This window comes from Electrona antarctica (assembly GCF_951216825.1).
Source record: "Electrona antarctica genome assembly, chromosome: 14".
NCBI classification, from domain to species: domain Eukaryota; kingdom Metazoa; phylum Chordata; class Actinopteri; order Myctophiformes; family Myctophidae; genus Electrona; species Electrona antarctica.
The window spans coordinates 35,994,548-36,022,192 of record NC_136795.1 but is presented as its reverse complement, the minus strand read 5'-3'; the positions used below and the strand labels follow the sequence as shown (position 1 = coordinate 36,022,192).

At 43.7% G+C, this 27,645-nt stretch overlaps 1 protein-coding gene across 1 annotated transcript; it reads right to left on the bottom strand.

Moving 5' to 3' along the window:
• Positions 1-80: 80 nt before the first annotated feature.
• Positions 81-26,976, bottom strand: syt3 (synaptotagmin III; the record flags this gene model as incomplete). The annotated part of the gene is made up of 10 exons (XM_079520515.1): positions 81-170; positions 630-759; positions 4,406-4,577; positions 5,660-5,780; positions 7,692-7,910; positions 10,754-10,880; positions 19,630-19,806; positions 20,840-20,945; positions 21,688-22,074; positions 26,826-26,976. 10 exons carry the CDS (start codon positions 26,974-26,976, stop codon positions 81-83), a joined length of 1,680 nt encoding a protein of 559 aa, XP_079376641.1.
• Positions 26,977-27,645: the final 669 nt, after the last annotated feature.

Here is a 27,645-nt window from a genome sequence, read left to right as displayed (position 1 = left end):
ATAAACAATGTACTAGAACAATGTTTGAATTTGGAAGCACATGTAAATGACTCACTGAAACAAATGGGAGACTTACGGTATTACTCAGAATGAGGGCTGTCCACCACAATGTGAGGCTTGGCTTCGGATTCTGTGGCACTCTTTGAGTATGATGTACCCATCGCTTTCTCCTGGACAGCAAAACACATTGTGGTTGCATTCATTGACAAACACTACATGCACTCTAAACATCCGAGTGTTAATTTAACTCTGAGAGTGTACAAACGTAACCAAATGGAGGGTCAATTTGGTTACTTTACCTCAGAGTTGTAAATGGATACATTAACGGTATTATACTGTCTAGTCACAAGCTGATCACTGGTCACTCAAAGTAATGTGAATCTAAGTGGCGTAACAAAGTAAAGCCTATACACTTCAGTTGACCGGTGTGCCTCATATTTTAGCTCTACACCAAATCCCTTCTGAGAAGAAAAAAAAGCTTGTAGATCAGCTATTTTTAAAATGTTCGCATATTGTGATATGCCCGGAATAGGCACACTAGGGTTCAAAAGGTGAAATAGTCAGAACAAAAGAACAGTACAGAACAGGCAGAGTACATTATCACTAAGCACATACTGTATGCACATTACCTCCTGGAGCTGATACCATTGCTCTATGGGTTTGCGTGGATTGGCCAGCATGGCTGTCCAGTGATCTCTCCCGGGACCTTCTGCGTCACTGCCCACGCGGCACATCCCTATGACCTCGTTATGACCAATACTGACATACAGTAGAGAGAGAGAGAGAACACAGGAAGAACAAGAAAAAGAAGGAGATGAATGGGAAGCAAAATGAGCAAGAAGAGCGAACAGCAGAGGAAGATTGAGAGACAATAACTTAGACAGATGGAGATAGACAGAGAGGGAGGGTATACTATAGCCATGGAGGGAGGAGAGAGGAGGAGGGAGAGGCAGAAGGAGGGATTGAGGGAAGGTATAATGGAACGGAGAGAGACAGAGATGCTGAGGAACAGGCAGAGTGGGCCCCATTTATCAACCTTGAATGCAGCAGCAGAGGTAGGATATTGAATAGCAGCTCACAAATAAACACAGGCTGTTACAAAGGGGCGGCACGCCAGTGGGGAGCGGAAACCCGCTCCAAAAGCTACCGACATTAACTCTGAAAGTGTAAAGAGTAGGGCTCCACACTTCAACACTCACAGAGTTGCAAATAGAAACATTACCACAGGGATTTCACTGTGCATGCAGATGCCAAACTCCATATGCTAGCATCCTCTAGCTATTGCACAGTAAAATGATTGAACTCAGAGGGCGTAAAATGGACCCATGTTAAATTGTGACGTGGCAACGCTGAGCACCGAACGCAACATGATAGAAACGCTGGCAGTGTGTCTCACCATCCGACACTATTTCCTTTGGCATTAGCATATGCTAATGCTTATTCATGAGATTCCTGTCCTCTATGTAAAACAGGAGACGTCCAGCAGGAGTCTGACTCATAAAGGAGGGGGGTGGCAGGCTCATCGTGTTCAACGTAGCAGTACCATGATCAAACAGAGCCACCCCTAAAGTGACAGCAAACAGCAGCAGCACACCACGTAAAAACATGCTAAAAAGAAAAGAAGGCAACATTTTGCATCTGGCATTTTTGGCCAGCCCTAGAAATGGACATGGCCTTCGATCATTGACTGACTGACTGAGTCACATCAGTCATTGTGTGATGAAAATGCACAGAGTCTGTGGCAAAGAAGAGGACTAGGCAATTCAATTTGCCTGTATCGCCTCAGACAGCTGAGATGATTCCTTCTTCTTAGCTACCAACTCAGAGCACGCTGGCAGGGGCCATTGCCGTCTGGTACGGGAATAGCTCATCCCAGGACCTGAAAACCCAGCAGAAGGTGGTGAGGTCGGCTGAACACACCACAGGTCCTTGCAGTCTCATACAACAGTAGGTGTTTTCAGAGCGAAAAGGATTATGAAGCATAAATATCACCCGTACAATGGACTGTGTTTGTGCTGATGCGGAAATAAGGCGAGCACCTGTGGGGTCAGCAAACTCAGCACAATGGGACTGAGGAAGAGTTTTTTATCCCCAGAGGCCATCAGAGCCCTAAACTTTGACAAAACAAAACTTCCAATTGAGTCGGTCAAACGGCTTCAATCGGTAAAGTCCCCTTTTGGGCAAACCAGAGCATACTGTGACTGTCTTTTTTAGCACAAAACCGCCTGCACATTTTGTACTTTGCACATAGTACTTGCATTATGTATACTATTTACTGTATATTCTATATATCCCAATTGCTAAATTATTCTCTCCTGTACACTCTGTTACATTGTATTAGTCTGTGCCTGTGGAGAATGTCACACCAACACACTTCACTGCTTGTACTTGTATGAGTTACTGTGAGTAACAAATAAACAGAATCTTCAAATTACGTTGTAGCCTTGGTCAGCCAGTTGGTGCACTAGCCAATCGCAGACCTATCATCCCTCTTGGCTGTGGGATGTAATCAATCCGCATTTGGCCTATAATAACTAACTATCCAATTGCAGATCAATCATCACTCCAGGCTCTGGGAAGTAGTGAGTGGAGTACTACAAGTATAGGCTCTGGTTTGTATACGGTCGATTGTCTTCCTGGAGTACAGCTTTGTTTACGTTAGCCACGGTCCCGGCAGAACATAAAGATCAGTTGTTCGGTTAATACTAATGTTGGACATCATATAATTATGTGCATTTAACCAACTGTCAATGGGGAACTCTGGAGAGAGAGACGGTTGACATTCAGTTGGTGGGTCTGCATTAAGGTGCGTTCAGACCTGAATGCACCCGTTTGTACCCGTTTGTGCAATTCTCGTCTTTGCATTGACTTTGTATGGAATCGCGCCGCTCTAACCATCCAAGTCTGAATGCACCTTTAGTCTAACCTGAAAAAACTTGAACCTACTTTATGCATGTTAGGTAAACAGTTCAGGTTCTCACCAGAGAAATTGCTTTGTGCAAAATACAGACATGGTTCCTTCCGCACTCACCAATGTGAAACTAACTAGGGATAGCATATTTTGAATGTATTCTGATGTAATCTGCTAAATTGCGGTTTTGAGTGCACTGTCTTGAAATGACAGACATTTAGAGATGCCTGCTATTGTGCTATGCCATGTTAGATTTGTTTACATGTTTTGAATGATTTGATTGGAACATCCCAATTTAGATCAATATTATATGCCAGACCATGTCGCTTCAAAAAGCAATGACGAGAGGCATGGACACCTTTCAGTTGATTGCCAGACGTAAAATGGCTTGTCAGTGGCTTGAGACTAAGCTCTCTCTCCATCTCATTGTCACATGTAGCCTACACATCCTGTCTCTGTTTACATTCAAATTCTCCTTTGTCAGAATATTTACTTCCTGATTTGTTATTTTATAGGTCTTTGTATGTATTCATCATGGTTTCACTATATTGTAAAGTGGTACAATAGTTGGTTCCGTGCGAGTCAACGTTATTGTGATTATGAATTAGACATATTTGTGTTCTTGCAATTAAAGTAGCTTTATAATTTCCCCCCAAATCTTATGGTTGTTAATCAACTGTTCCAACACCCAAAATAAATAGTTCTCCTTGCATTTCTAGCGTGTGTAGGTTTATGGCTGGTGTCTAGCTATTCAAAAGAGAGCCTGTCTGTATGTCTGTGTCTGTGCATCCACGTTGGAGACAACTTCACACAAGCTATTCCCGAGATCCACATGATTTGAAATTTTCAAGATATATATATATATATATATATAATCTAGCTTAACCATGTCATCATGATCTGCCACTTTAACAATATTACTGGGAGCACTATAGATGAAGATGGGCATTTAATAACCAAGAATTCCCATTATAGACACGCCCACTGGCTATCTAACAACAAATTGCCCACAATTTCACACAGTCCAGCCATATAGGTTTCACATATAGCCTTGTTTTAGTTCAAATTATCTTTGTGTTTCTTTTGAGTAGAATCTGAATGCATTATACCTCCATTGAATGTACTCAGTTAATTACCAGTTTAGACCTGAGGCCGATTCTAACAGTTTTCAGAAAAACGTCCTGGATTGAAATAAAGACAGGTCTAAATGGGTTTCACTGTACTAACAACAAACTATAAAATTGCCTTAACCCATTCTGGTGTTAGCATTATGTTATGCTTTAGCTATTGAAAAAATAGCAGATCTACAAGCTCATAGCGCGCCACCGAGTGGCGCGCTACGAGCTTGTAGATCTGCTATTTTTGAAAAATCGAAGAACCACTGACATAGAAACATAGCTTTTTCAGAAAACTGTCAGGATGTAGAAGACATTTTTAGAATCTGATCTCAGGTCAAATTGCCTTAAACAACAACAAAACGTCCTGGGCTCTCACCAGTCATAGTCCATTACTGCAATGATGATGGCCACACTCTCGATGTTCTCATTAGGAATGTCAAACACCAGCGCCTCGTTGTAGGAAGGATTCAGCGTGTTCTTCTTAATGGACGTCTTCCTCTTCTTTAGCCTGCGCCCGTCACAGATCAGAGAAGCCTTTACGTACGGGTCTGAAATACAGAGGGAGAGGAGAGGAGAGGAGAGGAGAGGAGAGGAGAGAAATAGAGTTGGACGTGGAGAGAAAGAGAGAGTGAGAGGGATTGTGGGCAGAAAGAGATAAGGGGTGCACTCCTAGAAACGCTATTAAGCATTACCCTCACATGCACCTGTCTGTGGCACATAAAAGGCATGAAAATCAAGTCACCTTGGCAAAGCTGGATTAAGAACATAAAGGAGAGAACCAACACGGGCCGATTCACTCCATTCTACACCCGCAGCTTTGTGGATGCATCCAGGGGAAAAACTGATACCCATGAGGATTAGATTTTTACAGCGTGTTTTTGAAGCATCTTTTTGGGCATTACAATCATCCCGTGATCATGAAGGCTGTAATTGTGACGTGCGTCGTTATCGTTTAAAGACCTCGTAATCAGTGGAAGCGTACTGCAACGTCTTCAAAGCAGATTGATTGATCATGCAAATACCTCAGTTCGGCCCACGCTAATTAAGTTGCACTAATCAAATGATTATATTAGTATCAGCAGTAATCAGTCTCCAACCTGACACAAGTAATATTATTGTAGATGTTTTGCAGTGAAAATGCACAATTTAAATGTTTACACGTTTTTGTTTGTACTACATTACAGCCATTACAAAGTTACATACTTTGGGTTGAATTTGGCTTATATCATTGTAACACATCTTCGTAACTTTATAACACATTTTAGTAACATTTTAGTCATTTTATTAACGCATTTTGGGGCGGGAACCCCTTTTGGTGTTTTAAACATTATGTTATAATTTAGCTGTTGAAAAATAGCAGATCTACAAGCTCATAGCGCGCCACCGAGTGGCGCACTACGAGCTTGTAGGTCTGCTATTTTTGAAAAATATTTAAAATATTTATTTCAGACAACTGGAGGAGTTAGAAGATTTTTTTTAAATTTCGAGGTCAGGCCTGGGTTAAGGTATCGACCTTCAGCAGAGCTGCTAACCTGGCAACAGTGTTTATGTGCAGCGAATGGGTTTTGGAACGAGGCCACACAGCCAGCCACTGAAGACAGACAGCATGAGACACATGTTAATCCTGTACCTGAGAAGCCTGTTAGGTCCATGGCTTTGAGGTTAGAGGCCTTGATGACTGTAGCGGTTAGCCTGCCTGCGGTGGGCAGGTAGCACAGCGAGAAGTTGAGCTCCCCAAGGTCAGCTTTTTCCTACAACACACGTACACGCACGCATGCACACACACACACACACACACACACACACACACACACACACACACACACACACACACACACACACACACACACACACACACACACACACACACACACACACACAAACGAGTCAAGTAGAGAAACCGCTGTAGGATCAACTGTAAAGACATCTCTGTCTTTATAGTTGATCCTGAGGCTGTCTGGATAGACTGATGATCATTTCCTATGATTTACTTCACTCTGTCACCAAAAGAGAGCGACATCATCGGCATCTGATGCAGGCTGACGACAGGCATTCTAATCTGAACGGGCAGAGTGTTTAGGCAGAGGGGAAGTTGCCATCATTGTAAATGAATCATATGTCAATCTGTCAATGTCCCCAAGAGCAAGAAAGTGTTAAGTGGAGGCGACATTTCTTCGGGCTGTTTATATCGCTTGCGCTTCCTTTTTATGTCAGGGTTCACTGTTATGGTCTCATGACACTCGACGAGTGACACTGTAGGTTCATACGTCGCACAGGGGCCTCACGGATCATTGTTTCCAAATGTGTGAACCCCTGAGAGATGCTGAGAGGTTGAGTCAAAACTATTAGTGAATGAAATATGATACATGCACTTCAGATGTACAGCATGTGCATTAGTAATGTTGCTCTTGCTCACTTTACAGTGTCTTTTGCAGAGGTGCAACTTTGCGAGCATTTTTGACCAATTACTGTAATGTTGTGGCGTAATTTGGACACAGTAATGACATTAAATTCATAGTTGCATTTTAGTTTGATATAGGTTTCTCTCAATGTTTACAATTGTTTTAAAAAAACTACACTATGCTAATATGTCCACTGGAAGCTTGTTATCATTTATTGGGAAGCTAGTGCGGGGCAACCCTAGCTGAGTCGGTAGAGACAAGGTCATCTGGTAATCATATGGTCACCAGTTTGCCTCCCAGCCTGCCCATGTCTACATATTGAATTCCCTGAGCAAGACACTTAACCCTTACTGTAAACTGAATTTACCCTGCAGAATTAACAAAGGTCTCTCCCCTACCCCGGCTTATAAATGGGGTCAGCGAGTCAGTATCCACTGACTAGCCAAGTACTGGTAGCCAATTGATCCTATTTTACAAGAAATATGGTATGTGCAACGGAACGTAAAAAAGCTGAAGATCCCTTTAAGACCAGTTTTCAACCAGTGGTGCGGGGACCACCAGTGGTCCTTGGGAGGGTTCCAGGTGGTCCCCAGCTAAATGATGGAGAGTTGGTAACCAAATGGATCCTTATGGATCTTTAACTCTTGAGAGTGTAAAATGAAATATTTACACTCTCAAGAGTTTAATTACTGTGAAACATCTGCATTACTTAATTTACAGTAAGTCTATGCAATTAGAGATTGTAGAAGAATTGTTATTTTGAGCAATGTTTGCCTGTTATCTCTCCTAATGGTACCAACATGAATACAGCATGGAATTGTGGACATTATCTTATCCAACGATAACAAAATATTATTTAGTTTTGGTTCTGCAAGGCTAAATCTTATCGTGGTGGTCTGTGGCTAAAATGCCAAATAAATAATAATTTGATATGAAAAAGGTTGAAAACCACTGGACTTTAACCCATTCTGACCTGAGATCAGATTCTAAAAATGTCTTCTACAACCTGACAGTTTTCTGAAAAAGCTATGTTTCTATGTCAGTGGTTCTTCGATTTTTCAAAAATAGCAGACCTACAAGCTCGTAGCGCGCCACTCGGTGGCGCGCTATGAGCTTGTAGATCTGCTATTTTTCAATAGCTAAAGCATAACATAATGCTAACACCAAAAGGGGTTCCCGCCCAGAATGGGTTAATTTGCAGTGGCACTGCAAGTGTAGTGTAGCTGGCCTTGTAGTGACCGAGCCGAGGGGTGTCCTTACTGAAATGCCTTCAACAATGTCCCTCCAGACGGGCTTGTCCCCTGTGCCCTCGCTGAAGTCTAACAGGTTGTCCACCACCACCTGACCAATCAGGTCATGTCTGGAGAAGCGGTCGAAGTCATAGACAGAGAAGTGCAACTTCCTGGAATGTAGTTCCGCCAAGGGCACACCGAACTGGAACGTTTCATTGAACACTGGGTTCAAGGTCTTTCTGTGGACCTGAATATGCACGCACGCACGCACGCACGCACACACACACACACACACACGCACACACACACACACACACACACACACACACACACACACACACACACACACACGCACACACACACACACATTGCTCTAAATACTTTTCAATTAACAATTGTAGATGAAAAGCATTCTTTGACAAGCAAGACATTTCACCAGGTGAATTCTGAGAAGAATGGATTTTGGTTATTTCCGTGCCAAGTTCAAGGTTCAAGGTTGGACTTTATTGTTGCATCTTGTGTACAGGTACATAAGAGTAAAACTTATTTTTGTTTGGCTTTCTTACAGACAATGCAGCGGCATAGATAGCATAACAAAACAACAACAAAAAAGGGATAGAATAAAGAGTGCTAGACATATGTACATGTGCATGTTTTCCCTGTAGTAGCATAGGTAAACCTTTTAGTGAACAGCTTGAGCTTCACAGTAGGTTACTGTATGTATCGGAGCCTTGCAGGTCTGCATGTTACGTTTGTGACATCCAGCATCCGTCTGCCCGCCCGCCCAACCCCTAGGCAAGTTTAATATAGGTTAAAATGCAGAGAACAGAGGCGACATGGCTGTGATTTCTTACCCAACATTCTTCAATCCATTCACTATAGGCTCTATTTATAATTTTAATAATGTATTTCAGTCAGGTCAGCCTTTTAGCCTAAAAATAATTGAGTTCATTATAATGCTTCAGACCACCGGGGGCAACGCTATAAAACAGCCAAGCATAGCCAGCTACATTGTTGACAAGTCGCGAACAGTTGCACACATGCTCGTTGACGTGTTTTTTGTTATAGCACAGGGAATTTGTTTTTATTCCATGAGAGGGGAGCAGGAATTGTAAGGGCGAGGGGGGATGGAAATGGTGAAACAAAAACATAACTTAATGCTTCACTGTGTCACTGCAGCTCTGAAAAAGGTTCGACTGTGATGCAGTGATGTAAGCTTCATTTCACTGGCTGCCATTGAAAATGACTTGTAGCCTGTTGCTTTCCCATCAGTAATATGAATGCAATGCAGCATAAGTTAACACAGGTATCCCACACAGTAAAACCTTGAGTGATAATTTAACTCTGAAAGTGGGAAAAAATTGTAGCAGGATTTTTGCGCGTGTGTGTGTGTGTGTGTGTCTGTCTTAGCATTTGCTGTCAAAGCTAGCATATGGTGATGCCAGTTACAAATTAGATATGATATGACACATGTTCCACTTCAAATACACCATTTAGCAGAGTGAAAGGGCTTTTTTCCACTCTAGCCTACTAATAGCTGACGACTAGCCTGATATCTGTCCAATTTGACTCTGCTTCGCATTAAACCTACATGCGTTGATGCGACGAAACGTTGCAGAACGATGCAGGGACAGTTGCAGCGCTCTGAATGACCCCGTTGCAGGGCAGTGCATGCCGGCTCATTTTGTCGCAAGTGATTCTGCTTGTCCAATCGCAAGCAAAACCTTTCAGAAGCTACCAAACGTTTAACCAATGTGAGCATGTACTGCACTCTCTGGAAACACCCGCACAGAGTGAGAAAAATAGAGCGGGTGAATGGGCGAAAGGTCAAGAGCGCTATAGAGGGTACGCTCGTGACATCATCCACATACCCAGAAGTTATGCGGGAACACTTACTGAGTAGCAAAAAACTACTTTCTGGCATTGACAGCCCGTACTGTACATCCAAACAGAAAAGACCTAGCTGATTGCCATTAAACAACGTTAAACTCACTTTGCCACTCAATTTGCCACTCACTTTATGCATGCGCATACCATCTATTTCATAAATGTATACAAGATAATAATACTAGTAATATAATATAACTCATTGAAGTGCTATGGAATGGGTAAACTATCTCTGCTCCTCGCCTTAGTCTGTCACTAAGGCCCCGTCTGTTGTTTATCACAGGCTGATTTGCTGTGGAAATTGTTCACACCTTGGTGCAGGTGTGGAATGTCCTGTTTAAAAACCCCAGTTTTAGGATTCTGTTTTGAGGGATTGCAAGTTGTTGTGTTGCGAATCTTTGGTCTGGACTGGGTTTAAGAAACTCTAAGCTCTGACATCAAGTGACATCCCATCTTCTTGTCATATCACAACAGAGTCTGGATGTGACAGAAACATCAACTAAGATTTTTCTTTCCTCTTTCAAAATAAAATAAAAATCAATATACGGTAGTCAGCAAAAGTGACAAAATTGATAATTTGTGGATATTTTGGTAATATAATCTGGTTTCTAAAAGCTAAAAGTTGAGTATTTGATTGAAATTCAGCACTCATCTGCATTAAACAATAGGAAAGCAGTATTATGGAAATGACTAAGACGCTAACATTTCTGAGTGAAAAGAGGAGGTTTTATGACAAAGCCATACAGTAGAGTAGACAGTCACACACAAGGGGGTGCAGGAAACGCTCTCCTTCAGGCTGAGACGGGGAAGGCATTTCAATTTAGCATAACTCCACTTTAATATAACCCTTTGAATGTTCAGTTTGCACACTCGGATAATTCTTTAATCAATTGGCACATATCATCTAGCCTCAAAGAGAGAAATAGGAGTAGCGCAAGGGTAATATCTGCAATCCTGAATAACTCTCCAAAAGCCAGAACCCGACCAGAATACCACAGAATGTGTGAACTCCTAAATTAAGGGGGGTTTTCCTTTCAGCAGTCTGAAGCCAATTATGACATACGTTCTGCCTTCAATCGACGTAGGATAACTTAAGCGATCATTGAAAATGTTCAAAGCCTTATACTGATGTTTGCCACAGGCAATACTACAATAATATAGTATGTACGCTAGACGAGAGATGGTGGTGTGTGTGGGAGGTACCTTTGTCTGGTATTTCTTCTTCCTGTCTGGCAGTAGATAGATCTTAACGTAGGGGTCAGAGAAGCCATTGGCATCCTTAGCTGGCAGGTCTAGAGCTTTCAGGATCTTCACCACCAACTGCTCCGTGCTGTAGATACACACGCACGCACACAGACACGCACACAGACACGCACGCACGCACACACGCGCGCGCACGCACACACACACACACACACACACACACACACACACACACACACACACACACACACACACACACACACACACACACACACACACACACACACACACACACACACACACACACACACACACACACGTTCGTTTCACATTAATACTGAATGTAATAATGTTGAGGATATGTTTGATCACAAACTGTGGCCAGCCTGAACCTATGTCTGCCGCTATTATGAGACTCGTGGGACCAAGGCTACTGGCAGCGGGGGAGGGGGCGGAGGGGGGGGGGGGGGGGGTGTAACTGTAATGCCTATAGGTACACCTGCAGCTCTGCTTGAGAGCCAGTCTGCGACTGCATACTCACTGTGAGTGATATGAACTAATCTCTCTATGAACATGAACATCTGTGTTGTGTCTTACAAGGCATGAGGGCTCTGTGTTGTTGGCTGATAAATCACGCCGTATTGTTGTGGACAAACTGTTGGAGAGATGTGACTTTTGTGTGTCCAGGAGACGTTCTTGGCTAAACGAGACCTGGAAGGGCTTCATTCTATCCATACGGACTTCCATGGGGCGGGGGAATCCACTAAGTTCTAAAGTGGTACTATAGAGCACCGAAGTCTGACGTCACTTTCAGTAGAGGGCACCAATACACAGGTTCATGTATTTTTTTATTGGCATTGAAGTCTCCATAGGGCGATTTTAGGTCGCTTCATATAAGAACCACCCCGGCCTTTCTGTCAGGGGAGTGGCTGTGCGTCGTTAATGATGTCCATTCATATTTGATACAGCCAGTTTCTGGAGAAAATGGAATTAATGTGGCCGCAAAAGCCTTGAAACTACATATGAAGGCAATGTCACTGCTAATTTTGTTACTCTTTGGGTATATTTGTACATTTCCACCTTCAGTCGATGCTTCATATCCATATGAGTGAAAAGGCCGGGGTGATCGGTTTATTTTTCAAACACAGTTCTTATATGAGGCGATCTAAAATCCCCCTATGGAGATTACAATGCAAATACAAAGTACATGAACCTGTGGACTGACGCCCTCTACTGACAGTGACGTCAGGACTTCGGTGCTCTATAGGGAGGATTCCAGGGGGGAGTTGCCACTCTGTGGAATAACAAATATGACCAGTTGGTTAATGTCATTAGATTGGGAGATGACTGGATGATTGGAATAAAACTGTGTTGTAATGGTAAAGAGTTGATAATTGTGAATGTTGAACTTTTCTTAGTTACAAAATGTACAGTAGTCAAGGTTGTTGGAAATGTCTGCGCAGTGTTTGTGTTTTCCTTCATTGGTTGTTGTATTATATGTTTTATTAGAGCATGAGTGAAAGACGTTTATAAAAACAAATAGAAATCTAGATTAGAGCTAAAAATGCTCACAAAAAAACTACCAGAGTGAGTACTTACATACGCAGCCAAATCGTTATCTCTTTCTCTCTCTCACACACACCATGTGCACGCACGCACGCACGCACGCACGCACGCACGCACGCACGCACACACGCACGCACACACACATGCATTATACAGACCCATAACAGACCAAACTACTTTGCAGACAGGGTCAGCAGCCCACACACACTCACACACCTCTATTGGATTTGTATTATAGATAGTATTGTGAAAGCTTATTTCTGGAATAGCTCATGTCTCATCCTCCCTCCAGCCCCATCACAGTTGCATTATCAGTGGTGTATAATATGCAAGGACACAGTAAGCCCAGATGAACAGGCACTGAGGAGACAGTCTGAGCCAAAGACATTAATAATGCGTAAAGGGTGAGCTTTTGTTATTCACTCATTTATCACCACCACACACACGTCACACTCACACACACACACACACACACACACACACACACACACACACACACACACACACACACACACACACACAATCCCTAGTTTTTGAACAGCACACAATACTCACTCATACATACATACATACCCATGAACGGGTATTTACACAAATGCACAAACATGCACACCCACACGCAACACACTCACAAATTATGGTCACACACATTACACCCAGTCTCTGAATAGTGCACCTTCCACCCACACATACACCAAGAATATGCACATGCAAACACGCTAGCTGCACAACACTGTCTTTACGTCCCAATGAAGCTCTCACAGTCTTGGGCCTATCTCACAGACTGCTTATGAAGTATTTAATTAACGGCTGAAGATGGCTCGCAGGCCTTTAATCAGACCTCGTTAGAATGTGTCTCCCCGCGTTAACGAGCATGTCACCGCCACTTCATTAGGTCCTTTAGGATAGCGGTACCAACTTTGGAGGGTGGGGCGGGGTGGGGGATGGGCATGTGGGGTGGAGGGGGGGGGGGGGGGGGGGGGAACGACAGGCTGAAGCCAATGTTGGCATGCTGATGGCCTGTTTGCCCTAATTATGAATTAGAAACATGTTTGCTGACAACTAGGCCTGTCACGATTACAGATTTAAGTTGACAATTCATTGTTACACAAATTTAATTTATGTTTGGGTTTTATAATCACAAATTGCACAGGTCAGATATGACAAATAACTTTACTGAAATTACTGCAGTGGCGTTTCCAGGAATTACATTTTGGGCAGGCAAGATGTAGTCATTGTCGTCCCCCGCGCACAATCAGTAGCACTAAAGGTTTTCAAAGAGATATACCTGCCAGACAGTAGGATACAAAGGCTGAAAGGCATGCATTTACATTCCAGTGGGTGATTGAGGGTCTATGCGCTCTATGCGCAACAGCCAATCCGCTGTCCACTAATAGTTCTCAGGTCTTGTTTTTGTCCTCTCTTTTTTCTCAGTGTATGGATTTTGGCCAGGCCAGAAATGGATTTGGACAGGCCTGTCCTCGCCGTATTGTAGATACGCCACTGAATTACTGGCACATTTAAGAATTTTATTAAAATAAAATTAAAATAGATCAGCTATTTCTGCTATTTTTGGAAAATGTATGAACATTTTTCAACATGGAAACGATTATGATGATTATGCAAAATAATTGCGATTATCTAAAATTATTGCGATGAGGCGATGATGTAATAATTGTGACAGGCCTACTGACAACATGGCCGTGCCCAATCAGGACACGTGTTTACCTCTGAATCACATCCAATTAAGGAAATTGGATAAACCTGCACGTCTTGCAATCTTACCAAATCAGAGTAATGATAAACAGAGCAATCACAGGAATTAGGAAATTGCTTGTTTCTGATTCTGCAGCCAGATAAACAGTTTCATAAGAAATCCTGACCAATTATCTTATTATCTATGATCCGTGTCATGGTGTGTAATATATTATGATGGCAAGACAGCTGCACACAATGCAAAAACAATGCAAAAATAATACTCAGACATTATTAAGAATGACAAGTACTGCTTGTGTAAAAACATTAAACCCGATCACATGTTGTGTCACCCATTTTAAAGCAAGACATGAACGAAAAGGAAAACCAAGATTTCAAACACATTTCAGTCCCCCAAGGCATCCAGCACCAAACACGCCTATTGCCTTCCAGCAGAGTAGAATTCACAGGCCTACTTCTTGCAGACAATGCCTGAAAAGCTTGCTGTTATTCCCAGCGCAGAAATATGTCAGCTTTTAACAGGGGTGTCAATAGAACTGCATTTCTCCGAGGAGCTGGGAAAGATTGACACTGTTGCTCTGGCTGTTAGTCCGGGTCTCACACATTAACATCACAATTCCAGTTCTGACAGTGGTAGCAGCAGGTGACAACACAAAGCAACACCCCAAGTCCCACGCGTGTGCCTCCACACGACGTGTTCACAAGGTCTTGCACACGGTAAAATCCTCAGTGTTGGACTCAAAAGGAACTGGAAGTGTCCATTTTTCACAGGCTCATAGTTGACAGAACACACGGGGGATTTTTACTGTGCAGCCGTATTTTTAACCTAGCCTTCTCCGTCTCTCTCTTGCTAACTCCCCGCCAGTAACGACAGGCAATGCACAACACCACATAAATAATATCGTGCCTTTTATAAATGGGAAAAAGGAGCACATGAGTACTTTTCATCATCAACCTCCCTCTCCCTCAGACGCCCCAGCTAATTTTCTGTCTGTAATTCAGGCCATAACACAGTGTGGTGTTATTATGTGTTGACAGGGTCTGCTGTTTAAAGTGGCACACCATATATAATTCATGACTGAAACGGCCTCTCACTCCCTTGTTTTTCGACCATCAGCACTTTCCCACCCATTGTAATGTTTCTGTATGTGATGGCAGGCAGAAATAGGGGACCATGCATGCTCGTCCTGTGGTAAGACTGAGCAAGAAAGCTGTACACACACTGACCCAAGCCCCACACCCACACTTTCTCCCTTCAGTCCCTACTCCCTACTAACAGCATGGCACCCAAAATGACTTGTACAAATTCTCCAGACAGGATTTCATGAATAGAGGCTTGTTCACATACTTGACACACGAAGGAGATAATTGTCATAATTATCATTTAAACAATTTCAATTTGTTTTTGTCTCCACCAGGCCGAAGGCATGGGGAGAGAGTATGTTTTGCACTCCGTCCGTGTGTGTGTGTGTCCGTCCTTCCGTCCGTTTGTGTACAGCTAATCTCCGGCACCGTTAACCCGGTCGATGCCAAACTCTGCACACACACTCCCTGGATGCCAACGATGAACCTCTGCCCCACATTTTCCAGAACGGCCTGTTATAGCGCCACCATGAGGCAGCTTTTCACATTTTTTACCTAAAACTAAAACAATTACTTGGAATTTGTTATCTAGAATTCTAGGAGTCGAGGCATTTTTTTTGTCACAGATACTGTGAAAATAGCAGATCTACCAGCTCACAATGCCTCACAGCTACTTTTACAATTCGCCTCTTTCTTACACACACACACACACACACACACACACACACACACACTCACACACGCACACACACGTATATGTTTTTTTGCCTTAAAGGTCCTTATTTTGTCACTACACTATCACTATCACCAACATTATGTGGGGACCTCCCTAGGGGTCCCAACCCATAGGTTGAGCACTACTGCAGCAAAGGACCGAGGAACATGTGGCCAAACAGAAGGTCCTGTGATACCCAATGCTGCATGTTGCACATACTGTAAGAAATTAATCGGATTAATCGTCTGGCTAATGAGGAAGCTAAGGCAGTGTAACTGTGTTACATTATAGCTGACTGACATCAATCAGTTTATTTACGTCACATGGACATCGACATGCTGATCAATGAATTTGAAATCTTTCAGTTGGAAAGTAACTGAGAGACATAAAAGTGCATACGCCGCCATTATGCCATGTGCATTTCCCTCTATACTAGCGGCAGTTACAGTTGGAGGCCATCGATATTGTCCTTTTCTTTTTGCTGAGGTTTGCGTGATCTGCGCAAAAGGACAGTTAACCCATTTTGGGCGGGAACCCCTTTTGGTGTTTTAAACACCAAAAGGGTGTAGCTAATTTAGCTATTGAAAAATAGCAGATCTACAAGCTCATAGCGCGCCACCGAGTGGCGCGCTACGAGCTTGTAGGTCTGCTATTTTTGAAAAATCGTGAAAATATTTATTTCAGAAAACTGGAGGATTTAGAAGGATTTTTTTTAATTTTGAGGTCAGGCCTAAATGGGTCAAATGATAAGGGACAATATCGGTGGCACCCAACTGTATCAGCCACTGGAGTAGTGTGGTGGCGTTTACCTGCAGAAACACACTGATCTCCAGTGGCTGATAATGTTGGGGGTCCTTGACATGAAATAGTTTGAGAACCACTGATATGGAAACATAGTTTTTTCTGAAAACGGTCAGGATTTAGAAGATTATTATTATAATTTTTTTTTTTAATTGGCCTCAGGTCTTAATTGTTTAAAATATACTAGGTTAGTTCCACTGATTCAAGCCATAACACAATTGATTGATTGGTCATTAATGTAAACATGCTCTGAAAATGCACTCTGGCGTCTGCCCACCAATCCGACCACTCGGCATGGCAGCCTGTGTAGCCTGTGTGTAGCCCACACACACACTGAGTAGCCCACTTTCAAAAATGTCAAGTGGGCCCATGCAGTCCCCATCCAGAAAAGGTTGAGAACCCCTGAATTAGAGCAAAGATCCTAAGACCAAACTGTAAATCATATTCCACTAGTAGTCGTACAATAAGACCAAACTGTAAATCATATTCCACTAGTAGTTGTACAATAAGACCAAACTGTAAATCATATTCCACTAGTAGTCGTACAATAAGACCAAACTGTAAATCATATTCCACTAGTAGTCGTACAATAAGACCAAACTGTAAATCATATTCCACTAGTAGTCGTACAATAAGACCAAACTGTAAATCATATTCCACTAGTAGTCGTACAATAAGACCAAACTGTAAATCACATTCCACTAGTAGTTGTACAATAAGACCAAACTGTAAATCACATTCCACTAGTAGTTGTACAATAAGACCAAACTGTAAATCATATTCCACTAGTAGTCTACAATAAGCATTCCTGGCTCGCAAGGGTAGAAAGCATTGGTTAAGTTCTTGCTGGACGGCTCTGCAGTGAGCAATTGACCAAGTTTAAGTCGTTTTTAATTTTTTACAGTTATCAGAGCAAAATCACCATACTGTACATCCCAGACTCTTCTCCCTTCTGGCTCCAAAACTATGGAATGAACTTCCCATTGCAATCAGAATTGCAGGCTCACTCCCAATCTTCCGCTGTAGTATGAACACTCACCTCTTCTTCAGACTCCACCTTAGCCCATAGCACTTGCCATAGCGCTTGCACTAGCCTCAACGACCTTACAGGCATATGCAAAGGCTAAACTTACGTCATTTAGATAGCATTTTTATGTAGACATCGCCCGCTATAGTGCAGTGGTCCCCAAAGTGGGGTCCGGGGACCCCCAGGGGTACCTGAGGGAGTTCCAGGGGGTCCCCAGCTAATTGATAGTTTGGAACCAAATGGACCATTATGGGTCTGTAACTCAGAGAGTGTACAAATGGAACCAAATGGACCCGTTATATTGTAACATTGATTTTACAATATAAACTGGGGTCTCAGAGATATAAATGCCATTAAATGGGGGGTCTGTAGCCTAATGCATGTCAAACTGGGGGTCCTTGAAATTAAACTGGTTGAGAATCACTGCTAGAGCCGTAAAATTCTTCTCTCATGGGGGTCCCTGGCATATGTTTTCAAATGGGGATCCGCGGGCTAATGAGTGTCAATTTGTCCTTGACATGAAAAAGTTTGGGAACCACTGCTATAGTGTATACTTGTTCCATTCATTGTACAGATATTCTACGGATGTTAGGCTCTTAGTCTGCTTATGATCCTTGATGACTATTTCTATGTATTTGATGTATTACCATGTGGTGTTCTTGCATACTGTAAATTGCTCTGGACTAAATGCTGTCTGCTAAAGGCTGTAATTGTCTCCACCAGGCCGAAGGCATGGGGATAGAGTATGTTTTACACTCCGTCTGTGTGTGTGTGTGAATCCGTGCGTGTGTCCGTCCGTCTGTCACCAGCTAATCTCTGGCACTGTTAACCCAGTCGATGCCATATTTTGCACACACACTCCCTGGATGCCAATGATGAACCTCTTTTTTTTCCCAGAATGGCCTGTTATAGCGCCACCAGGAGGCCGACTTTTGAAAAACACATTTTTTTATATTTCTCCTCCAGATAATGCAGATTCTGTCCAAAAATCCGGCAAATCGTTACACACTATCTCTATAGTCATTTGTTCAAGACGGATCTGTCCGATATTTCATATTCCATCCTAATTGGCTAACATTGGCCCGTTTTGAACAAAAAGCTTCAAATCATGAACACAGCGTGCAAGATTTGAAATCTTTCACGGACTTTCCTACTAGCCTGAGGAATATATCCCACCCTTTTCACATTGGCCACCAACAGGTGGATTTTTGCAAGACACATTTTTGGAACAAAATGCCTCAAATCATCCAATAACCATCCAAGGCGTAAGAAGAAATGGCACCCTTTTCACATTGGCCTATTATAGCGCCACCTTGAGGCCACAACCTGACCTGCCCTGGTGGAGACCTGTGCCCCTGAGGGGCACTTTATCTAGTTTTACTCTGCGTCCCTCCCTATTTTGGTGTGAGATGTCAACATTTCAAAGAAATCCAAATAGTTTAATCCTTGTCCTTATTTTTATATAGCCGATTTACAACCTCACAATGCATCATGTTGTAAATGATTTGACGTGCAACTACAGGGTTTCAGTGGTTAACATGCCTATACAGTATGTCTACAGTTGGAGGCCATCGATATTGTCCTTTTCTTTTTGCTGAGGTTTGCGTGATCTGCGCAAAAGGACAGTTAACCCATTTTGGGCGGGAACCCCTTTTGGTGTTTTAAACATTATGTTGTAATTTAGCTATTGAAAAATAGCAGATCTAGGTGGCGCGCTACGAGCTTGTAGGTCTGCTATTTTTGAAAAATCGTGAAAATATTTATTTCAGAAAACTGGAGGATTTAGAAGGATTTTTTTAAATGTTGAGGTCAGGCCTAAATGGGTCAAATGATAAGGGACAATATCGGTGGCACCCAACTGTATGGTATGGGCGGGGAATGGAATCCTGCATGCCATTCATATTTAACATGAGTGCCATTTGGAAGCTGCCAGAAAGTAGGTTGCCTCCTGTGAACCCGTTGGCTTACTTGAAGGCGTAGCGCAGAAGGAAGCTTATCTTGCCGCAGGTGTCACCCTGTTTCCCTTCCCCCTGGTCACCCTTGGGCCTGTAGAGTTCTGGCTTGATCTGTCCAATGCTGGTCACCTGCTCCTTCTCCTCCCCGTGGAAGTCAGGGCTGGAGAGCTGATGAGTCATGGGCTTGGGCCTAATTAAAACACATACACAGAGGTAAAGAGAAAAGCAAAACACATTGTCACTGTATCAGAAAGAATATGCTTTTCTATTTTATGTTAACTTCATCTTATTCTTTATTGTATTTAAATGTCCTTTTTATAATGTGTTTTAGCAATGCAAACAGTATATATTGTCACTGTATTCATATATCTTTCAGTTTTACTTTAGCTTCCTCCCGTTTTTAATTGCATTTAAATGTCCTTTTATAATGTGTTTCTTTTATGTCTTAATGCTCTGTCTGTCTTAATGTCTCAATGCATAATGTGTTGAATTGTCTTGTTGTTTCAATGTGCTATACAAATAAACCTGCCTTGCACTGCCTTATAGTATTTACGTGCACACACACACACACACACACACACACACACACACACACACACACACACACACACACACACACACACACACACACACACACACACACAGGGGACGATTACCCAATAGGCCTAGTGGGTCCAGGCCCAGGGGACCCCTGAGCTTGAGCCTCTGCGTGACCCTGTGTTGTTGTAGTACGTTAATTGTTTTAGTTATTATTTTGTTAATAGAAATGGCTTAAACGTATTTGTGGCTGAGTGCGGTGTATTTGGTTAAATGTGTGCTGTTGGCTTTAATCCTGTGTAGTGGCAATACATTTAGTTATTTGGCTGTGAGCTTGTAGATCTGCTATTTTCAAAAGATTTTTATACAAATTTGAAAACTTGAAACATAGGACATGTCTGCACAACGAGTACTTTTGGTACCTGTAACTTTCATTAGCCCTAAAAAAAGAAAGAAAGATATATATATATATATATATATAGGGAGAGGGAAGTCTGGAGCTCTCTGGTGGAGCTGTTGCACCCGCGATCCGACTACGGATAAGCGGTTGAAGATGGATGGATGGATGGATATATATACAGTAGATATACTTTATATATATATATTTAATATATATATATATATATAGTTCCAGATGACAGTTCCAGTGGGCTGCTGCTGAGAGAGTGGACACACACAGTACTGACCGTGCGGTGGGCTGCTGCTGGTGAGAGAGAGGCATTTCTTTCTGAGGCTGGGCTCCCCCGTCTGGATTGGGAACATCTGGAGACGTCTGGCCCAACTTCAGAGTACCTGCCACCACCACCACAAGATGGAAAAAAAGGATTAAAAGGAATTGCTGAGCAACTCTTCCACAGCCTTTGTTATTGTCATGAAGCTGTCGCTTGTTAGAGGCTCGTTAGCGGGATTCTGACGCTGCTTTTGTAAAGCTACGAAGGCGGCATAGATCTCATTGATTTTACAGATTGTTCACAGTGTAGTGCAGCGGAAAGGAACATAAAAAGATGGGTGCGAGTGTGGGTCTGAATCCATACAGTTACAGTATGTACATACATTTTGTACAGGCGAATCGATGAGACTTCCTCCCTGACATAAAATATTGCTTGAATGGAGTACGAATCAAATAAAACACCTTTTAGTATAAGATAAGATAACGCTTAACATTCATCATACTGACGCTCCACAAATAAATCATTTTACTGTTCTGCTTGTAGATAGACCTATGAAATATTGTGTGAGTATATTAACCACTTAAACCTACTGTGTATACTTTGTATAGGGTCTATACTAGGCCCACTTCCATTTTCCATCTACTAATATCTTTGTCGAAAGTAGCCGATCTACAAGCAATGCGTAGCTCGTAGATCTGCTATCTTGACTGAATGTTCAGCCCCAGAATGGGGATGCTTGGGTTCATGTGGTAAAAAATGAAGGGTTATTGACTAATGTATAATATTACAGTTACACTGAGTGTGAAGGAGAGTGTCTCGTTTCTGTGGGGGTAACACTGTACGTGCTGTTGTCATCATCTCACCAGCGTTGTTGGGGTAGGAGTCCATGTCCAGGTACGAATGTTCCTGGGTGTCCTGTGGCCCACCGACCACGCCCCCCACGCCCCCGCTCTCCAGCCCCACCAAGTCAGAGAAGTGTGGGTGGTGCTGGCCCTGCTGGCCGAGGGTGGGGTAGAGCGACGAGGACGAGTGGCCCTCCTTCCTCTGCAGCAGCGGGGGCAGCAGCGAGCCCCCGCCCATCCCCCCGACGCCGCCGCCGCCGGGCAGCAGGCCCGATGTCAGACTCAGGCCGCCGCCTTCCTTGTCGCGCCATGGCAACCAGCAGAGCTTCCAGGAGACGAAGAGAGAGACCGAGAGGAGGACGATCCCGCAGAATGTCACGATCACCGAGAGCAGACTGACGGAGATCTCTGCAGGCAGGGGGAGAGAGAGGGCACACAACTGAACCGAGCTCTTTGGAAATGGACGCACGCTACGTACACTTACCGTGCATTACACGGAAGTAAAATCCCAAATCATTCATCACCGTCCCTCCAGCTCTTTAGTTGAGACAAACTATATTTTCAGGTAAGGATACCAATTTCATCCAATCAGGAGAACTTAGTACAAGATACAGGATAAACACATGCAATTAGATTTGATGAAACAAAATATAAGCAGGTAAAATTGGACAAATATTGAACAATATAAAATGTAAGCTGATAAATGGGCTGTCTCTCCTGATTGGATAAAATTGCGGACTCACCCTGAAGATGTATTATGTGTATTAAAAAGTTGGAGAGATAGGGAGCTACTGAACAAACACTCGATAACACTATTTACAAAAAAAAATACCATTTTGTTTTAACAGGAACAAAAATCACTTACAGCGCTTTCAATTGAACTCTGAGTTAGTGTACCATTTGCACACTAGCTTAGAGTTACATACCAAAGACTCTAAAAAATGGGACCCAGTGCCTCCCTGCTTGACACTCAGCATCAAGGGTTGGATTGGGGGTAAGTCCCTGCGACATACTAGCGTCATGTCCAGGGGGTGTACTTGTACATCAAGCTGCCTCACGCTACAGAAACAGGAGATAGGCTCCTGCCCTATGGGCCTCATGGCTCGGCAAGGCTACTTACTTAGAGTTACAAATGGACAAATGAACACTGAGGATGTTACTGCGTAAGAAGTACCCATACAACCCCAAGATCTGCAAATGTCACGCTGTCCTTCTACATACAGTACGGGAGGAAGACGGGTGGAGGTGGTGGTTTGAGGGGAGTTTGGAGTCAGAGTAGATTCATACACAGCTCATATTCCACATTGAAATCCTGCGCATAAAGTGGGGCAAACACTGGCGAAATGGATATCTAAGGGGAGCAAACAATAAAAACACCCACAATGATATTTCTATGGGATATTATGAAGCATCTCCTTGTGGTTATGAGCTTTTAATCTCTGACGGCTGAAGGATTGTGTCTGTGGGGAGGGAAGGAGGGAGGTGGGGGGGGGGATGAGTCATCCGAATGAAAAACGGCCAGAGGAGAAAAGCGCCGTTTCAGCACCAGACTGTTGGACAGCTCCGGCAGCGGGCTCCATCAAAGAGAATGCGAGACTAAGATAGCTGACACGAATTACAGGCCTGGGAACTTCTGTAGTTCTGTTTATATTTTCAAAGTGCACTGGCAAACACGGTAGCATCTGTGGTGCGTAAACTCAATAAATGAATATTCAAAATGAATCCCCCCCCCCCCCCCCCCCCCCCCCACTTGATAATTAATCCCACTTGATACATATTTATTTAAATCTATCTAATTAGCAATGTTTCATTTCGGTATGGTGAATGACTTGGGTAACAAGTAACATGCCCTTTTCATGAATATTTATAGGAATGTTGGTAGGAGATAATGTCAAGGAGATACTGATAACTTACAGGCTTAGCCGACCTAGCTCAACCCTCCTCACGTGCACCCACACACACACACACACACACACACACACACACACACACACACACACACACACACACACACACACACACACACACTCAACTTGCTCCGTGTCATCTTGGGCACCATCCAAACCAGAGGGCTGCCAATCAATGACTCCGCTTTGCCGTCATCATCTCATAGTAGAATTACTGTCTTATGTTTCTCTCCAACTGGCACATGCCCATTTTTTACATAAATATCATTCCATTTGAGGCGTGTTTGTGGCCATGACAAAGAAAAGACACATTCTGCAAAAATCACAACAAGGACACTTACATTTTTAATTTCTTTAACCATTAAAGCTCTCTTTTACACTTTGTTGTATAGGCCTAACAGTGTCATATGATTAAAATAGTGGATCTACAAGTGAGCTTGTAGATGAGCTTGAGCTGCTATTTTTGTTATTATGAAAACAATTGGAAAATGTTTCCCTAGTATAATAACACGCCCACAAGAGGGACACCAGGGTTAAAGTGTCTTTAACACTAACACACTGACGACGAGAATGAGAGCAAACAAGATGAGAGCTAGAGTAGCCAATCCTGGGATACATTTTCTAGATTAGAATTTGGTTCACATTCTCTGCTTCATCCTCTCCCATACGCCGTATTCCTCGCTCTCCTTTTTCTGTGTGCCTTTCTTCTCCAAGGCTACAGACTCTTTGTTCATCACTCCAACCTTCTCTCACCCTTTCTCCCTGCCTCTCCCTGCCTCTCTCTCTCTCTCTCTCTCTCTCTCTCTCTCTCTCTTTCTCTCTTTCCCTCTCTCTCTCTCTCTCTCTCTCTCTCTCTCTCTCTCTCTCTCTCTTTTTCCCTCTCTCTCTCTCTCTCTCTCTCTCTCTCTCTCTCACTCTCTCTCTCCCCCATGTTGCCATGTCTTAATTCTCTTCTCTCACTCTCTCTCTTTGGTGAATTATTCATCAGTCTGTGTATGTCATTAATCAGCACTTGTTCAAAAGATATGATCAGAGAGAGAGAGAGAGAGAGAGAGAGAGAGAGAATGAAAGACAAGCAGAGAAAAGGAATGTGGGGGAAGGACATTGATCTGTCGCTGTTGGAGACAGCAGGAAAGGAGGGATGAGCTGGAGGGGTGGGGGGGGGGGGGGGGGCGGAAAGAGATAAAAGAGAAGAGACAAACGCCAAACCAGGGTAGTGATGTTCAGGGAGAGGTGACACCAATTTGGGGTTCAACCTTCGTCACAGCTAGGCTGCAGAGGTTGGGCAGAGAAATGAGAGGGGAGGAGTAGAGGGAAACGGATTGGTGCACATGTTGGAACAGACATATTGGCTGACTGGCTCCACTCCCGATTCCATTGGCGTGGCCACAGAGGAGGGGGATAAGGGGTTGATAAAGTCAGCAAGTCACCACAACATGGAGCCAAGGAGCAGAGATGACAGAATGAGACAGTGATAGAGCGCAGCAAAACCCAAAGGAAAGAGTTGATCGAAAGAGAAACGGAGTCGGAGGTGAAAAGAAACGAGGCGACAGTGATTTAAGGAGAGGACCTCAGAGGGGAGTGGTTTAGGATGGGAAAGGTTAATATATTGATCGTGTGGGGAAAAACAAAGCGAGAAGGGCAAGTGGTAGGTGTGTGTGGTTGGCAGATCAGGGGGCACTGATAACACGAGGCTGGGATCAAACGGCGTGAGGGGACTGTCGGGCGGCGAACCGCTCTCCTACATTTGTCTCTCTTTAGGCCAGGTGCTTTACCTCGCTCGATACTGATCCCTCTAAAGATCCATGGCTAATCCACACAAGAGCGAAAAAAAGAGCAGGTGGAAGGGCAGGCAGGGGGTCTGCTCTGATGCTCATCGGGGGCTGAGGGGTGGGACTTCCCTGTCAATCAGAGACTGAAGCGACCACCCGCCGGGAATCACACAGCCTCGGCATCAAACACAGGCCCCCTGCCTACACCAAGGCTCCGGGCTGACAGCCTTCAGCAGGCGTTGCACCAATCCTATATCCCACCATCTGAAAAGCGCATCTACAAGCTCACAACGCATCCCATCGCGACACGTTGTGAGCTTGTAGATCGGCTATTTTCCAAATAGCAGATGGATAAAGGGGTCCAAAGTGGTTCATGGTGATTTTGATGCTTGACTAATTTTGCTTTGAGAACCAATCGTAAAGGGCTTGGAAACTGCCATCAGCAAACGGCATACACCTCAGCTGGTGAGGGAGGGAGAGGGGGGAGGGGAGCGGGCGATGCCACAAACCATGGCATGACATTTCTGCACACAGCCATAACAAATGTGCAGCAGCAGCAGCACGCACACAGCCAATCCCAGGCTAATCTACATTACAGAGCACACTGAGCCACGCATATGTCTAGGCTCTGCCACAGTATGTTGCACTTCTAAATGATTGAGTAGTGAACACACATGTGTGCACACACACACACACACACACACACACACACACACACACACACACCCTGCCATAGCCTATGGCGCCGCTGTAGCTTTTGTGTGGAAAAACAAAATAAATAAATACATTGCATCACGGTAAATGTCACAGAGTGAACCCCGCTGATGGTCTTCTGGGCCATATATTAGCCTATCCAATATAGCACATGAATATTTCATGGTGTACATACGGTAGCTGGATTTATAATTCTGATGTCCCTTATGTGCTCCGAGAGCACAGCACCTTCAGATAACTTTAAGTGGTTGCACACTGGTGCGTTTTTTTTCGCTGCGTTTTGAGGATCTGAAAGTAGTGTGCTATCACTAGCTGTCAGCCTAGACCCCACTAGACCGCGGTCCCGAAAAAACGTCATACAGAAAGATATTTGGCGGCAGTGTGCAAACGTGATAGACATAAAGTGAGGTTGAATCCTATTTTTTTTTTACATCCTCCGAAATTCGCTACGATTTTCGTCCCAAAAAAAACTGATGACGCACAGTATAATGTGTGACGTAATGGTTGATGTGTAACGCCAGGGCTCCACCGGACGTGTTGCGTCTGCGTCGCGTGCGTCAAAAAACGCACCGGTTCAATTTTAATGCATGCGTTAATGTCACGCAACGCGGGCAGTGGAGCCACCCTTCATTGATTAAAAAGGGAACATTCCCTGACGGTGACGGAGACGCTGACACGCCCGGTGGAGCCCCGGTGTTACCTGGGTCCAGCGGTCTGTTGTGACCCCTCAGCAGTATAATGTGTGACTTAATGGTTGATGTGTTACCTGGGTCCAGCGGTCTGTTGTGACCCCTCAGCAGGTAGCTGAACTCCTGGCAGCGTTCGCTCTGGCTGTAGCCTCCTCGCGAGTTGAAACACAGCTCCTCCACCAGCACTAGCGCCTTTTTACACAGGTCTTCATCCCAGTCCCCCGACATCTTCCAATCCGCATCGCACACTCATACACCAGCAGTCAGCTCAATGACAGCGCAGCCCTCGCCCCGCCCTCACCTACTGGAAGGCGTTGGGGTGAGCAGAGTATCGGCCCCCGTCCACCTTTCGAGGGGGGCGCCGGTTGTGGGAGAGGCGGCTGGGAAGCCTGCTGTAGCTGCTACGCCAATAAACGAGGATCCGATGGAGTCTTGTTTTTGTCTTGATCAAAGGAGGGACGGTACCAGAAAGAAAAACATGCCTGAATGATCGAGCCACATCCTCCCTCTCAGTTTACCTAAGAAACAGAAAAATTCTTATATAAGTGTTACCCTATAAGCTCTCTTAACACTGAAGGACAGACAGAGACCTCCTGGCTTTAGCAATGTCTCCATTTGTAATAGATTTTCTCAAGGTGTAATCCAGTTCAATGCTGTGACCATTAAATGTTCAGCCAAGGTCAGGCAAATAATAGGCTTAATCACACAAACCCTAGTGTCCCTATTTATGGGGCGAACATAATCATATATCTCTGCTGTCGGGAAGAAACCTCTTAACTCCAAAATGTTCATTTTTCAGGAAATGAAAATTATACATTTTTCAGGAAATTAAGAAAACCTTATATTTTCAAAACAAAGCAATACTGCCTCATCAAAGTTGGTGTTGTGAGTTTATAT